General features: G+C 39.2%; 1 protein-coding gene across 3 annotated transcripts in view; it reads right to left on the bottom strand.

Moving 5' to 3' along the window:
* LOC103478268 (radixin) overlaps positions 1–14,249 on the bottom strand; it is a 45,128-nt gene extending 30,879 nt beyond the window's left edge. Inside the window, exons 1-2 of one of the 3 annotated variants that reach the window (XM_008431999.2) lie at positions 14,227–14,249; positions 3,118–3,215 (exon numbers count right to left, since the gene is read on the bottom strand). In XM_008431999.2, coding sequence (XP_008430221.1) covers positions 3,118–3,129 — 12 coding nt within the window. In that variant the 5' untranslated portion in view covers positions 3,130–3,215; positions 14,227–14,249. The other 2 variants (XM_008431985.1, XM_008431990.2) reach the window with 2 other exon arrangements.
* Between the last annotated feature and the right edge of the window lie 2,914 nt (positions 14,250–17,163).

Genomic DNA, 17,163 nt, shown 5'->3' with positions numbered 1-17,163 from the left:
TCAACCTCGTCAGTCCCGCCGTCATTTCCAGAATCTCCCCGAAAACAATCATTGGAAGAGAAAGCAGACGATCGCTTCCCATGAAATCCATCGCGGTGCAAAATAACAGACGTTTAGAGGAGGAGACAACGCACCGGTACCACTTGGGTTACGTTCACACTGCACGCTCTGAAGCACAGTTCTTACATTTTTGTTCAAATCAAATTTATTTCACACTGTTAAATAAATACAAGTGTTTACCAGGTGGTGAGGATGTACCRATCCACATTTATCACTTTAAATGTTGATATCTGAKGTTTAATATTGGCTGTAGCACTGAACTGACTTAAAATGGTAGAAGACATAAATGTACYRATAACTCTGCACAAATGCAGCACACTTAAAGACACCAGTAGCTTTATAAGCCTGCTCAAACATGTAAAAAACAACTTTAATTTGTTCAATCCGGTAAAATGGCCAATGTAAAATAAATAATAAGGACCTGAAACAATAAGGCTATCTTGGTCAAACATGTAAAAAATAAACTGCAACAAGCCTTGCTTCAAAGGGCAATTTAGACTAGCCCAAGTTAGTTTGGAATAACTTGAAATATTGCTTGAGCCTAATCATCAACAAGTCATTAAGTCCAACAGAGCAAACATGCTAATATTAGTCGCTTCTGCATCAAAACACTTTCAACAGAGACAAGACATGAGATTACTGGAGACTTTGACGGTGTGTCTTTGGTCACTCGTCTTTAAAAACTGGTTTTATWCGCRTGTTGGAGCAGAATATTAAGGTGCTGTTGACTGGTGAACATACTGACGCCATTTAGACAAAACAATAAATTGGCTGTAGTTGTCATGCCAGGCCACTGTATGGCGCTGTGATTTGGCACGTCATTGAAACGTAGATGCGCTTTAACCCTTAGCCTCCACCTCATGCTGTACATGTRCTGTACATGTACTGCACATRCGCTTTCCCACCTGCAGAGAACTTCACAGCAAAGTTTCACTCAGACCTGGTTTCAAAAAAAGCCTTCAATTACTGGAGACGTGAAAACGAGCGGCAACAAAAATATTTTATGGTTTTGTTGAAAACTGGGCCTAAGAACATCCCAGAGAAACTCCAGTTAACGTTACATTTTAAAATAAGCATTAAAAGTAGCAAAAACTCTTAATTTATTGAATTTAATTACTGCTTCACCTTTGATTCACTGCTGCTTTGTTTCATCTTGATCACATATCACTGGACTCTACTCAGAAGCCGTTCCCGGCCAAATTCCCCATTACCAAGATTAATGAGCCACTCACCTAACAATCACTCACAGACTCTGTAACTACACGAGGAGCCGGCGTGTAGCGAAAGGATAAATAAAAAGTCAGAACAAGCCRTATACAATGATCACAGTTTTCTCTGATGTCTAGTCGATGTTTTCTGTCAGAAATGCTGTTCTGCAGGAGGGGAAGGAGAATGGAAAATACGTTCATCTTTGAAATGAGTCTCACATGAAAAAATTAAAATGCCAACTGATTCATTTGTACTCTAGTAGTACTCAGTACATCTTCAGTTTAGGGATGGACATTTATTGTATCGTTTATCGTGATAAATTTATCTCAACAAGAGTTTTGACTTAATTGTTGTCACAAATTCCAATTAATGACGTTTAAGCCCTGCAAAATTGTCCATTTTGTTGGGAATCAGGATTGTTAGTTTTTTCAAATGCTTGTTCAATGAGAGCCAGCATGAATAAATCTTAATACGTTTGCAAAAATTATTAAATACGGGTCATGTGTGCACTTTTTCGTGACTCATTTCCTAAAAAAAAAAAAAAAAAAAAGCAAAGCGCACTACAAAGGGGAACGTTTTATAAGAGCAGCATTTGGGCTGTAATTACTGTGACACACAGTCACAGCAATTGCAGGTACCTACAAAAGAAGCAGCAAACATCACTTTTATTGTCATCACAATAATATTACAAAACATTGTGATAAAACTTTTAAGTCCGTATCGCCTACTTTAGCTCACAGCTGATCAAGTGCAACTCTGTCACAGCGACATGAAAGAAGCTTCCTGTGTCCCTGGATGTAAAAATAGAGCTGAGAAAGCCTCTTTGTGGAAATCTTTAGAAACAAAGTGTCTGACTGTCGTACTTCTTAGTGAATCTGTGCGTTTTCCCAAAACGATGTGCACTCGTGTCACATTTTGTGCCTGATTGCTGGAAAGGCTCACTCTACCTGCATGAAACTAAAAACTGCATGGTGGTTATGAACCYAACTCCTGCTGCGCTCCGGAGATAAACAAGAAATCTGAATTACCCTCATTGCTTCATGTCGGATCAGTGATTCAGGGATAAACAAGAGAGCATCTTTGGCACACAGCTCGCAGAAGCGGGTCTAAAAATGTGCGTTTCAGTAAATTTCACCCCTACAAGGCTTTTTTTTTTCGAAAAGTAGAATTGCAAAGCTTGCATGTGTCAATAGTTCCTCTTTGCTTTCCATTCACGATGTGGAAAGCAGTCAGGAATCCACAAATGGTAAATATCAGTACAGTTACTTTCCCTCACTCATATCAGCTCTGGAACATCTCTGAACCACAGATACCATCAAAAACATTAAAGACTAGGACCACACTGCAAAAAAATATAAATCTTTTGGTCTAGTTTCTAGTGCAAATATCTTAGTACACTTGAAATAAGACAAAACTAAAAAGTAACTTCTTAGCAAGATATAGRAATTTGATTTAAGTCAATAATTACTTACTATTGATGAAAAAGTTCCACTGGCAAATTATTTCACTTGTGACATGGRAAAGAACTTATTGTTATAAATGAAATAACCTTCCAGGGGAACTAATAATTTTTCATCTGGCTTAAAACTAACTCCTGTATCTTGCCAAGATGTGTCTTAAGTTAGTTTTGTGATTTTGCAGTGCATGGCAGAACAACCTCCCTGTAATTAGTAGGAATCGAAGAGGAACAACTTCCTTCCTGAGAAGACTTAATGTAGCACAAAGTGTGGCAGGGATCTTTTTAGTGCTCTAAACATGCACCACAAGCAGCACTTTGCATGTCGGTAGAGAACAGGACTGTGAACACCAATTAATCCGCGCTGTAATCCCAGCACATGGGGTACTAACCGGTTTGGGCATCTTTCTCTCTCCTCCCGTTCCCCGTCGCTGATAAAACTGAAAGAAGTCGTCCTCCGTCTTCCTGCCGCACTCTGGGGCACCGCCGCCTAAAACACAAATAAAAACCCAAAGATGCTTAGAAACAACAAGCACTAAAAACTAATKAATCAATTCATTTACATTTCTTCTGATTAGGTCTTTTTTAGGRTTTTTCCCCCTTGTCTAGCAAAAGCCTGGTGGTCCAGCAGGCTWTACGTCAGATATAATTCCTCCAGCAATGACTCAGTGATGCATTGAATCGCCTAACAAAGAACGGGTGGAGGTATTAGTGGAAGCCAGTGGGAACAGCAGCAGCTCAGCTGTGAAGAGGTAGGCCATGCAAAATCCCAGAGCAGAGTCAGCAGAGGCTGAGGTGAGCAGAGTGGAGAGGACAGCGTGTACGGAGTGCAAYGGGACGGGTTTCCATGGCTTTACATCAACCGTACCGGACGGGTTTCATGAAACTAATCATCAATTGACTCTGAGCACCATTTAACCCATTCAATGAACACTCACGGACTACGCAATAACACGTCTTACAACCAGAGATGGCAATATGTGGTCTGAGAAGGCTGGTGGCGTTCTGTAAATATGACTGGCTACGACAAAACCATGAACACGTCAACTGGGGGGCGTTTTGAGTTATTCACAGAATCTGAAAGTACGGATTCTAAGCTTTCCAATGACTCCAAACATGGAGATCACAAAAGTCATTTTTTTTACTGCAAGTGTGTGCATTAATTACATTTAGCTCTATTTAAGATTATATTAGTCATTTAGAARCATAATAAAAGAAAAATGGAAATAAAACATTTTTGACCAAATGGACAAYGGCCAAAAATTCAAATMAACACCTTAAAAACTTTGTGGAAATCCTTCTGAGAAGAGCTTAAGTAGTTTGAGCTGCAAMGTGTGGATTAATATCATATTAAAGCCTCTGGATTAAGAATGGGATGTCACTCGAGTGCATGCGTGTGTGAAGGAAAATAAGCAAATAAGTTGCTTTTAAGATCCTGTGAAACTGCTTGAAATTAAATATCTGTGTCTGTWTAGCAAAATAAAAAAARATGTACCTGAACTTTTTCTTGCTTTATTGAAATTTTTCAAATCTAAAACTGGTCAAATTTCCCCAGATGTTCAAAATCTGTAATTTTTTTGTATATYTGCAGATTTTGCAGCATCTCAATGTAACACACAGCTACGTTGGCTGCAGCAGAAAACATCCAAACAGAGAACACCATGGAGTCACACGGCCATTAAAAAGTCGTGATAATGGCCAACAAAACAAAAACAGAGAAGCAGCCAAGTGGCAGCTAAGAGAAATCCTCAGCTGYAGCACAGAAAGCACACAGGAAGAAAATGAAACGGYAACACGGCGAGAAAGAAAAACACAAACTCCTGCTTCTCTGCTCCGATTTTCCCTTCGCGCTCCACAAGGAGCCGGTGAGCGCAGTTTTATCTCGACCTTCGAGACGCTTAAGATGGTGGGAACGTAAAATAAAGAGATGAGCTGGTAAGTGTCCCAAAGGTGCCAGATCTCTGCGATGTGCTGGGCCAGAAATAGACGTCTCTCAAGTGTCAGCGCGGAGAATTAAACCAGGCTCAGTGGAAAGCTTCGAGGACAGTCACAGAATACAGCATGGAGACGAGCTGGAAGAGCTTGACTTCAGAGGCGGCAGAAAATTGCAATAATGTYAAACAAATACTACCCTATGAAAAAGCAGTCATCCTGCTTCAACCTTCWCACACTTTGTAAYATTACAACCAGGCCTGTCACGATAAATTTAGCTGGACCATAAACTGTCCCAGCAATTATTTTGCAATGAATGATAATGTTGTTGTTTTGAGACCATGATGATAATGGTGTAATAATGCAAGTTTGCTCTCTCAAGACCAACAAACTTTAAACTTTATAACAAAAACTCCACACTGGAACTGGAAGATGGCTAGACTGGAATAACMAAWATAAAACACAACAACCAAAWACAATAAACGGAAATTTWAAAAAACACTTGCAACCAAAACCGTAAATAAAATGGATCATGAAGTCTCTGTGAACAAAATTGCCCTTCAAAAAATATGAGCTCACTTTAATTTAACATGCGAATGATTCATTGCTCATTGCCACAAACTTAATTACAACCACTTTCTTTTTTTTTAGGGGTTTTACACAATCATCCAACACAATTGTGAAGGYTTTCTGCATGTTTTACACATAAGAGTCTGATTTTTGCAAAAATCCCTCAGATTGGCACRTAAGAACAAAATTAATTTTCTCATCCTGCCACAAATTCCCTATTGGACTTTGCTCTAAACTTTGGGTTACTCCAACATGAATTCACTTTGATCTAAATCTTTTTTCCGGTGAAGCTCTGAATGCATGTTTTGAGTAGCCGGCCATCCAGCTGGAGGGTCTCAAGTCTTTTGCAGCCTCCAGCAGGTGTTCTTCCTGTTCTAAGCTATTTCCACGCTGGATTTGTAGAGTGTTCTGTTGTCCTGATTCTCCCACCTAAGCTTTCAATCTCTGCAGATCTTCCCATTTCCCACGAGTGTTTTGGCTGATGCCGTTTGTTCTCTAATGTTCCCTGAGAAACCCCCTAAGGCCTTCGCAGCACAGCTGGATTGTTATTGGTATCAATTTAGACACAGATGGACTCCATTAACTGTCTGAAGGCAGGTGGTTGTGCAGCAAATACTCAGCAATGGGAACACTTGATTTTAATCATTTCTAAACCCTATAAAACTTCTAAAAGTTTTGCTTTCCAACTTCTTAAAAAAAAAAAAAAACTTTAGGTGCAGGACTGCAACTATATTATTTTAGCCAACGATTAATCGGACAAAAAAATTTGGCACATTTAAACCTTTTTATACAATGTTGGAATTACATTAAAAGACAAAACGTCCTTTTTAAATTAGAAAAGTAATATTTTACTGCCTAAAAGGTAATAGCTTAGCATTCCTTTAGCTTGAACATTTGTAGGAAAGGAAAAAAATGCTTCTAATAACATGTGAAAAGTTCTGTCCTCTCTGCTGGACTATTGGTTAGCAAAAAGGTTTTTAAGAGATTATTTATTTATTTATTTATTTATTTATTTATTTTAACAGTAATTTGAACTATGTGAAAAAACCACCACTTGAGTTCTGGGTAGAACATATTTTTATTATTTTTATTTMATCTTGCATGCAAAATGTAAACATTTTTGTACAGTTTTGGCTTAATTGCTGCTCCGAGTATGTTGTTCTTCCAACAAACTGCTTTTTTTGAGTGTTTATTCTAATTAACGATTTATCCATTACTAAATTAGTTGTCGGTTATTCTAATAAAATTCATTAAACTTCATCGTGATTAATCATTTCATGCCCATTTAGGTGGGTATGAAACCCAGGGACAAAAATATGTGCATTTTCAAGATTTATACCATACATGCCTGTCAAACAAACCTTTAACTCAATGCTAACCCTATTATTACCAAATCCACTGGTTTCAATGTGGGTCACAGGTTTTGTATTTCCTTTAACTGTCCTGAATGTTTTCCTGATTCTGCTCCAGGTTTTGCACATATTTGAAAAGCACTAAATATTCTTTAAGCTAACAAAGTTTTATCACCATAAACCTTGGTGAATAAGCTCTCTACATCATGTTTGGTAACTTCTGCCAAACAGACACCTAAACCCCTCAGGCCCTTGTGGACTGGGTTTGGCCTGGTCTCAGTCATTTACAACACCAGAAGCTAAACTCGTTAAGCTGCAGTTAAACTGACTGCAGAGACGGTCATAGTTCCTATGATGCTGCAGAGGAATATTCCAGATGTTCCACACCAGAGCCTTAACTAATCATTTTAGCTGCTGCAGGTATGGTTAGCCAAAAAGGAGAAACAATATTTAACTAAATGAGCTGTCTGCATCTGATTTTGCGGTGCATACAGTAGAACTTGTTCACCTGAACTACCGTGTGCTCCCCCACTAATATGGAAACCCATCAATTATTCTGTCATGACCTAATGGACAATCTGCAGTGTAAGCCAGTGGAAATAATGAGCTTTAGAGCACAGCTGTAATGTGTTGGACTTTTGTACATCGTCTCATGTAAATGTCATGTCAATATGTGCAATCGAAGAGAAACTGTCTGTGCAGTTTCTCTTCGGTTTCTTCCTTCCATTGATCAACCAACTATTATTTATCTCTACTATGAAAGTGTTTTCATTAATGCCATCTTTTCATCGTTTGGGAAAATGCAGCCTTAATGGGCTTTAAGTATGACTAGAACATTCTTCTGGTCAGAAGCTAAAAGAAAAGAAACATCTTGATGAATTTGGCAGAAATGTGCTTGCAATAGATTCACCAAGAATTCATGGATGATTTTGAGATTGCATAYTTTTGTAATAGTTCAAACACCAAAAACGTCTTAGTAAGCAGAGAAGAAACTAACTTAGCGCTATTGCAAAAGATAACATTTGTCAGCCAATCAGTGTCAAGGAAGACCAATGGCGCTCCTGGATTGGCTGCTTTGTAAATGCCAGACAAGAGCATTCAGCAGTATTGTGTCCAGTCATTTCAGCTTCCCAAGGTCCATTTCCTTTTGAATATTGTAGTTGTGCTCTACAGGAAAATAAATCTTTGAATGGGTGAATTTTCCAGAAACAACTTGAAGTCAGAAAAATCTGCAAATACTGAACCACAAATAGGCAGGGGGGTTATTTTAATCCGTGTGTGCAACACCACAAGGGACTGCCTGCTGCAGTATCTGGTAGGCTTAATATTTCAAGTCTAATGCATGTACACTTTGCACAGTTGTCTCATATTTTGCCAGTTGAATGTACTTCAACTATCCTTCTGGCATCTGAGCTGCTAGAGCTAATGGAATTGGAGACATTGTGCAAAACTTAAAAAAAAAAAAGTCATAAAAACAGAACTAAATTTAATCAATAGTCATAAAGATATTGCAAATACWTGTCGTCTTCCTGAAGTCATTCAGGCAAAGAGCAACTTGACTCCGCTGATCTCAGCAGATAACATTGTTGCTGTTTGAAACATTCAGTCTTTGTCTGTCCTTGAACATGATGCTTTTAGAAATGAAGTTTCCTTGTGGAAAGGTGAGGAAAGGTATGCACGCCCTGGGGAATACACACCAGGGATATGTGTTGTAAAGACGTGGTTTACAAATGAGATCATTTGAAATAAATGGAGGGGCTTTTTTCACCTCCCAAAAAATAATTTAAAACATTCCCCAAACATAAAAAACCTATTAACGGCAAGAAGGCAAAAAAAAAAATGTAAATGCTGTCATTTACAAATTAAGAATCATTTGGAAACTACTAAAAATTCAGCAGGTCAGAAATGTGCATCAGAAATGTGCATCAGGAAGTGATCGTAAATCCTTTATGGTCCTTCTCTACCTCGTACCATAAAGCAGATCATCTTTTAAAAAGTTTACCATTCTGTATCATTCAAATGATATGTTTTATTAAGTCCTACAAGCTGGAAAATCTGACTTGTATCTGGAAATAAAAATGCACCAAACATTTTTCAACATCTCCATTTAGCTACACAAAGCAACTGTATGTCGAGGCAGTGAAATATTTCCCCAAAGTCCTTTAAGAAAATGGCCGGTATGGGAAGAATAACGAGTGCACAACCAAAATGCTCCTTTTCCTACTCATTTCATCTTGACAGCTACCAAAGAGAGAAAGAAGAACGAATGGATTACCCAAATGAAAGACTATGTGGGGGGAGGCTATAAGTATTCAAAGCTTTGCTTGACCCACATACCTGCAGCCAGGAGATACGTGAGGGAACAAAAAGGTGAAATACCTCAAACTTATTCTAATGCAAACCAAGACACAGAGAAGATTTGGTGAGTCGAGACAGAGCAGAAAATACGCTCCAAACTTAAATAAATTACAAGATTAGCTATAATATTTAGCTTTTATGCATCTATCAGAATTAGTCCAATTTGCAGAAAAAACAAACATCCGTCGACAACCACACACATTAGGTCACTAAAGAAAAAAGTTAGAGAGCAGACTTGTTCCTCGTGTTCGTGCACCTTCTCACAAACCTGGATATACAAGCCTTCAGGGTGCGTGTGTGCGTGTGTGCGTATGTGTGTGTTTGTTCATTCAGTGAAGCCAGAAGGTTATTCCCAGTAGATCAAGCTTCCAGGTTACCATTCATGAAGAAAGAAACTCTGAGCACACTACACCCTTTCATCCTGTTTTCTAAGAGCGAACACTGTAAGATTTCAAACTTCATGCAGGCTCCTCTCCTCTGCTCCCTCTCTACGTGCACTCAGGTTTTAAGAAATTGCAATCTGRATGATTAATGCAAACCTCTAATCATGTTGTCAATGAGATTGTCAAATTATAAACGTCGCTCGCCTGTAGATTCTGCACTGCCAAGAATGCGATCAAGTAACAACAACATGTCGTTTAGAAGCGATGATGCAGCGGGTTTCATCGAGAAAAGAAGAGTAGTAGCAGATCGAGGCTCTGTAAAGCAACCCACACCAAACTAATGCAAGAATGAGCTTCCTGCTGGTTTGTCCACAGTGTGCAGAGTTCATATTTCTGCTGATGCGGCAGCAGTAGAGTGGGAATGGTGGATTATTAATGCATTTATGACAAAGCATGAATGTACTCATTCCATACACGCTGGATATGAGGAGTCATTTTAACAGACTAGTTTGCAGAATCCCAGACATGTTCTGCAACGCCAAGTGTAAAACGTTTAGCGTCTTTTTTGTGTTTTCCATTAGAAGAAGTTGCTTRGCAGTGATGCTAAAATAATGCGTCATATTACTGTAACAGATTTTTACCATTCCTAGATTATTTGAGGTGTCGCATGATTTGTTAACAAATGTGTCCAACATTTTGAATTTTTTATGCATTTAAAAACAAATGAAAACATCAAATTTTACATSTTTTTTAGTAAGTTTTGTTTAATGTGACGTTGATTTTGTGTTTAAGTTCTAAAATACCTCAGATGCCCATAGACGCACACAGACCAGTCACAATAGMAAATTTTTTCTCGACGATAAATTGCACCAGATATTATTGCGRTAAACGATAAAAATGGTCTCACAACAACAGTATTAAGTGATATAATGGTAATGCAAGAAGAGTTTCGAAGCTCAATAAATTTTAACAAACATTTAACCCTGAAACTGGAAGACATTTTAAATATCTAAAATAAATAAACAACAAGAAGTGGACACAGAAGCTTCTCAACGAGAAAACTCGAAATTATTTGTATGATTTAATAAGGCTAGTTTAATTATCCGTCAGTAGATGAGCRATGAGATATAATAGTGAAAAACAGGCACATCAAGCACTAGTGAATTATTACCAATGATAAAAGGATTCAACTACTTCTGTCATAATTTCTGAATCCCAAACTCATACCCAATCTGCTCCTAGCAGCTATTTTAATCAATATTTTGTGGTAGCATTGTGGTAACAAAAGTGATGTTTTGTGACTCCATGACACGGCAAATTATAGCCGTGTCATGGCTATAATTTGCCGTTTGCAGTTTAGCGATTTGTATCACTAAACTTCAAACAGTAACTGCCTTTAATTATATRATACTCTGATTGAACAAACAGTGGAGAAAATAATGAAACATTGACAATACGAACAGTTTGAGGGAGAAATCAATCAGCGTGAATTGGAATTTATTGTGACAACAATAAATCAAAAAACGATAAATGTCTGACGATKAATAATAAACGATACAATTAATTTATCACGATGAGTAACCAACGATACGATAAATGTCCACCCCTACTGTGCAGCACTTTCATTCAGCTCTGCAGAAATAAAAATATTAAAACACTATTGTGACCATGTCTGTTTTTGATTTCTGCTTTAAATAAAAGTGATTTGATTATCTTGTAAATGTTTACTTTCAAAACATATCTGTAATTACCATTAAATCATGCTATTAACAATCAGGATCAGACAGAAAGGTGAACCAGGCCATCTGCTCACAAAACCATCAAATCTATAGAACTTAAAAATAATGTTAAAATAAAAAGAAATCTGTCAAACATGAAAGTTTCCCTGTATTTAGGGGCTCTGCAGTACATCTGGCAGCACATTCACACATGCCCACAGTCAACATCCACCAGCTGCTGAAGCAGCAGGAAGCCTTCCTCACTGTTATGTTTGGCATCTTTAGTTGTGGCACTGAAGATCCCACTGATTCCTTACAGTGTGAATGAAGCAAAGCGTTTGTTCAGCAGCACWAATGGCCTGTACAGRGCGGGACCTCAAGAAGCCCAGACTGAAACACTGGGGCAAATATCACACTGTAATCCTTTATGTGTCCATGGCACTCAATAACTCTCTGAGTCACCTTCAMACATTTTAAATCACAAAAATAAAAAAAGGAGGGRAAAAAAAACAACCAAAAACTAATTAGAAGCTCATTCAAAACTATAACATGAATCATTAGACGTGGAAATGCTTCGTAGGAGGAGAATTATCCCACCGTGTTCAGACATTACACTTCAATTATCCGAAGGATCAACTTATGAAGAAACACCAGAACAATAATAAGATCAGAGACGAACCTTCACACACTTGGGAGTAAAACCAACTCTGAGATCAGTTTCAGACGGAGCAGCTGGTGTGTGAAGGCTAAAATCGCTCAGCTTCTCATCCTCAATCCGAGACACATTCTGTCATTTCCTTCCGGATCCTGCAGCGGTGTCTGTTGTAGAGGATGTGAACCAACCAGGCTTATTATATCKTATACAAGCAAGTCTGATCCATCCATTCCCCGCCTCGCTACTTACTAAACTTAAGAGATGTGCCGCAAACACACTGGGAACAGAAACCATGGCCCACTTTTAGAAGTCTCTGAGTGAMGCGATTAATCCGATTAATTGTGATGAATCAATTATTGAAATATCAGTCAACTAATTTAGTCAATCGATTAATCGTTAATGGGAGAATACAGACTCAAATAAAAGGCCATTTTCTGAAAGAACAATATACTCGGAGCAAAACTGCACCAAAAAATAGACACATTTTGCATTTAAGATTAGAAAGAAAAATGTAAATAATAAAAAATAAACACTCTGTAAAAATGTTCTACCCAAAACTCATCTAGTGGCACTTTTAGCTTCATTTGGTTCAAATTACTGTTTAAAAATAAAAATATAAATCAAACTCCTTTATTAATGGGCTAATCAAAAAAATAATAATAATAGTCAACAGATCAGCGATGCATTGTACTGATGCAAAGTCAAGCAAGCAGAAAGGACCAAGTTATTCTAAATGTTGATGCTAAAAGTACTGTTTTAGCTGCACATGCATCCTTTACTACAAATGATCCAGCCTTCACTAAAGGAATGCGGTTATTGCAACTTTAGGCAATAAAATGTTTTTTCTAATATAAAACATAATTGATTCATTTGCATATTTTAATGCATTTCTAATATTGTATTGAAAAAAGGCTAGTTTCACATCAATCAATTAAGTGTTATGGTTAACTATAATAATGGTTAGTTGCAGATTATTTATTATGGGACAATGTTACAGAAAAGTGTTTTAGAAAACCTTGGAAATCTTCACTTTCAGATTTGGGTTCAAAATACGAATGTTCATAGGAGGAAAAGATTATAACAATGGATGCACAAAGAAAAGTAGGTAAAATTCTACTTCCCTGGTCTTAACTTGCATGATTATTCAACAGGGCACACTAAAAAACATAGCCCAGCTGAGAGAAATCCAAAACCAGCTGTCAAAGGTAGCCTATCTCATGTCATCATGCTCCGAGCCTCTTTCTCAAATGAATTGTAATTTGGTCCCAGCGGGGGGCGGCATCGGCGGCGGGAGAATGACTTCAGCTACGCGGACATTAACCAATAAAATACTTCACGCGCACGAATGCGGCCAATCAGCGGCCGCTAATTTCCTGCACGCCGCTGGCGGAGCGTCCCTGCGCCGCAGATGGACCGCTAACATGTGTGGGAGCTGCTGGAGCCGTATTCAAGACCGAGGTTTACGTCCAAAAGCTTAACTAGTCTCTGGGTAGGGTTTCCATGACGGACAGTAAACAATTAGGCTTAATAAAAAATACAAATTAAAAAAGGCCCGCAGTGTAGGCGAGACTCAGCACCTTAACAAGTTTGAAACTTTTTAAAATGTTGGCTTTGAGCTGAATGAGAAATTACTCCTCTAATAGCGGAATGCGAAGCGATCCAAACACACTTAAAAAAAACTCAACTGTGTCTCTCTTTTGTTACAAACAACGAAATAAACACGAGCTCGAGAGAACTCGGTTTTCTCGAGCTACAGAGAAAACCGCAGAATTTCCCATTTCAAAGCCCAACTCGTTCAGGCTCGTTTAGAGAACTACAGAAACCATGAACACACACCAACAGGAGCCGGTGTTGTAACCCTGCTCGGTTTGATGTGAATGAAGCTGAGTGAGTCCTCTTCCAAGTCACTCAGAGAGAAGCGACCAGCATCTTATTACCAAGGCTACGCTGTTGCGTAACATTTACTGACACACAGCACCGGAGAGACAAGCGACACCACCTGGTGTTAGCTGCCTCCGACTCACCCGTCCTCCCGTTAGAAAGCCGGTTAGATGCCGCGGCGAGGCGAATACCGCCGTCCGGCCACGCCGCCCCTAAAGCTTGGCTGTCCGTCAGGCAGTCAGTCAGTCGGGCGGCCGGCTACGTGCTGCGAAACAACTTGTTACCGGCCCGCCGAGTTAAAACACCTCCACGCTCAGACGGACAAACAAATCCCCAGTCATATTAGCGGCTTAAAGGTGAGGCGGTGCGCAGAAGAAGCCGATAAAACTCACCTCTAACGCCAGGCGGCTCCTCTGAGGATGTGCCGTTCTGTCACCTCCTCAAGCTGGCAGCGCTTGCTTTATATATATATCCACGGTGGGGTAAAAATAGAGCGTTTCACCTTCCCGGCCGACCCCTCTGCGCTGTTTACCGGACGCGGAGCGCACTACGGAGGGCTCAGTGATAGCACGCAGGCTTCGGGCCAGCGGAGCTCCTCTCGCCCGTTTCCCACGACAGCAGAGGAGGTAGTCAATATGGCTGACGAACTCACCGTGCCGAGGCGTGGTGAGCTGAGTCTTGCAGATTCACCCCCTCTCCACCCCTCCTCTCTCCTCACCCGGTGGCTCAAACTGCAGGGCTGCGGGGTGTAAACCAGGGGCTCCAAACTTTCCCACACCCAATAAGGAGAGGCTTCCAACACCACAGGCCCGAATGGTAAATGTGTTGGATCACGTTTTATTTCGAGAGGTTCACCCTGTTGCTTTATGAAACATGTAGTGATTCATTGCACAGGCATATGTTACGTTAAATATAAATAATGATTGGTTAATTGATTGGAAGGATAGGCCTACTACAGGTTGTAGAGATGGGGTTAATAGGACTCTAAACTGAGGATAACTCTTCACAATAAGTGATCAAAAAGAAAGTGATATTAATGTAAACCATATATAGCCACACTTTAACAAAAATCAAGAAAAGTGTTGCAAAATAAAAGCTGAGCAACCCATAAAAAGTGAAAAGTTTTGAAATGCACCAGTAAAAAATGAAGAAAGATTGTTCCAAAACATCTGAGTTTGATCATCGGTGCTTTGCAAACGCTTCATATTCTTCACATTTTGTGATGTCACTTCAGTGTACTTTATTATGATTCTGTATGATTAACCAACACAAAGTAGTGCAGTATTAAAGAGGGGAAGGAAGGCAGAGAATGGTTCTTAGATGTCTTTGAAAAAAAGGGAAAAAATCTAAAAAGTGTGGAGTGCTTTTATATTCAAGCCTTTTGAGGCAGAACTAAATTTCACTGCGGTTACATCTCCAGGTTGGTTCAGGTGTATGTCTCCATCAGCTTTCCACATCCAGAGACCAGGATTTTTACGTTCTCCTGATGGAGGCGCACCGATTTGGTACCGATTCCCTTAATTTTGGGAGATCCCCTGATTTTTACATGTGAAGCCTATCTTATCTGCCAATCTTATCTACCTCAGCAAACATTTCAAAATCACCCACTTTGACTGGATCATTATAAACCATTTCTATGTTTTCCATTCAAACCATTACGTTTTAGCTCTTGGAAAACAATTCAAAGATATAAAGTGAATTCAACGGTATAAACACAAAAAATGCACCATCTCAACCACATCCACCCCCCTCAAAAACACCTTTAACAAATACCATCCATCACTTTGTATTCTAAATATTGTACATATCAAGTTGCCAATTTCCTCCAGAGCTGCTATGGTTACTATAATAAGTTGTCTCATAAATACACAACAACAGCAACAATAAACACATGCAGCAGTGGCTCATCTACATCTGCATCATCTCCTGAAAGAGCTCTCCATTCATATGGTCGCCCGTTAATGAAGGCCTTTTGAAAAACAGCCGTGTTGTGAAGCAGAGCTGAGCCCGTGGTTGTGAGGAGGAGAGATGCTTCATCTGTGGGCTGTGAGTCACTGGCATGCAGCCTGGCCCCAACCTGGACCCAGGACAACCAACACAAACGCACAGATGATAGCGAGGGGCTTCTAAAATGTGGCCAGAGGTTTTCTACTCTTTTTTATTTTTCTCTCTTTTAAACATCTGTTCAAAGGAATGTGTCGTCCTGCACCTCTCATGCATATGGTGAGAAGAAAAAGCTAAATCCAGCTGGCTGAGTTTAGACATCAGGTTACAGTAAAAAAAAAAAAAAAAAAATCATGATTCATTTGTTTGCATCTCGGATCTGTGTAACTCTCTAACTTAAACTGAAACAACTGGAGAAAAGATGTTCGAATCCATGTGAAAACCACAAACTGCAGGGTGTTATTTTGGCATTTTAGGTGACAAACYAACACAAACTGGTTTCTAGTTGTGAAAAATCTGGTGTGTGTTTGTGTTTTCCCCCCTTCTACTCTGATCCACCTACAGCCTGCCTCCTCTTCCAGGTGCTCACATGAGTGAAGTGCGTTGGCTGTCAGAGAACGCAGCACAAAGCGTTGGCCTCTGTTTCCTCCGACAGCTGGGACTGGTTCAGGTCTTCCCTGCCGACCGTGTGAAAACGTTCAAAATCTCTTAACGTTGTTGACATTCCTACCACACACGTGCTTYCTGTCCCGCCAAGGCCAGGGCCGCTCGCTTTCTGCCCTGTGCTTTTCAGGCAGCAGTTTATATAGGAAGTGATGTCGTACATTAAATGGGATTACAGTAATCGCTGCACTGCTGCTCTGCCAGTAACCACTGTCCAGGAGTTTTCACATTTCATTTCAAAGAAAAACTCATTTTTAGAATTGTAATTTTTGGGGTTTTATTTTTAATTTTTTTGCTAATTCCACTGTTTACATCTGATTTGGTTGTTTAACAACTATTAAATCAACTTTTTTCTCTTGATAAGTTCAGGCGTCTGCAAGTATATTGGTTAGATTTCATGTATAAACAGCATTCAAAAGGTCACAGCAAAATTAGAAAAAGACAGAACAACTATGGCTTGTTCTGTCTGTCTTTTTATGTACAGTTAGATATGTCCAAATTTAGATACACAGTGATTAAAAAAATGTGTAAACCTGAGACATTTAGCTAAAGTCATAACCTTCTTACATAAATAAAATATAAGAAAAAAATGAACTGTTTTCTGCTGTGCAACACTGACATCTTCTGGCCATTCCCCTTATTGCAGCTGTTTGTTGGTTTCCATGGCAACCGCAGGGTAAACCTCCTCCGTCTTTTATCCACTTTAAATAGGAAGGAAGAAACGTGGACTCAGTTATTTGCCGACGTATTAGCTTATAGCTTAACAAGAGAATCAGTCAGTGTTTCATTTTTTTTTTTTTTAAAACCTCTTTGCAACTTTATGTCGATCTATCACAGAAAATATCAATAACATACACTGAAGCTTGTTGATAAATAATAAGATTGGTGCTGGAAACAATTACGGAGACCAAGAAAGTGTTTGAAAGGCTTCTTTTGAATCGGAAGAGGAGTTTCTTAAAAAAGACAGAGGCCCAATGTCAAG

Source organism: Poecilia reticulata, linkage group LG2, assembly GCF_000633615.1.
Source record: "Poecilia reticulata strain Guanapo linkage group LG2, Guppy_female_1.0+MT, whole genome shotgun sequence".
In the NCBI taxonomy this organism is placed as follows: domain Eukaryota; kingdom Metazoa; phylum Chordata; class Actinopteri; order Cyprinodontiformes; family Poeciliidae; genus Poecilia; species Poecilia reticulata.
This window is presented reverse-complemented; position numbering and strand designations above follow the sequence as displayed.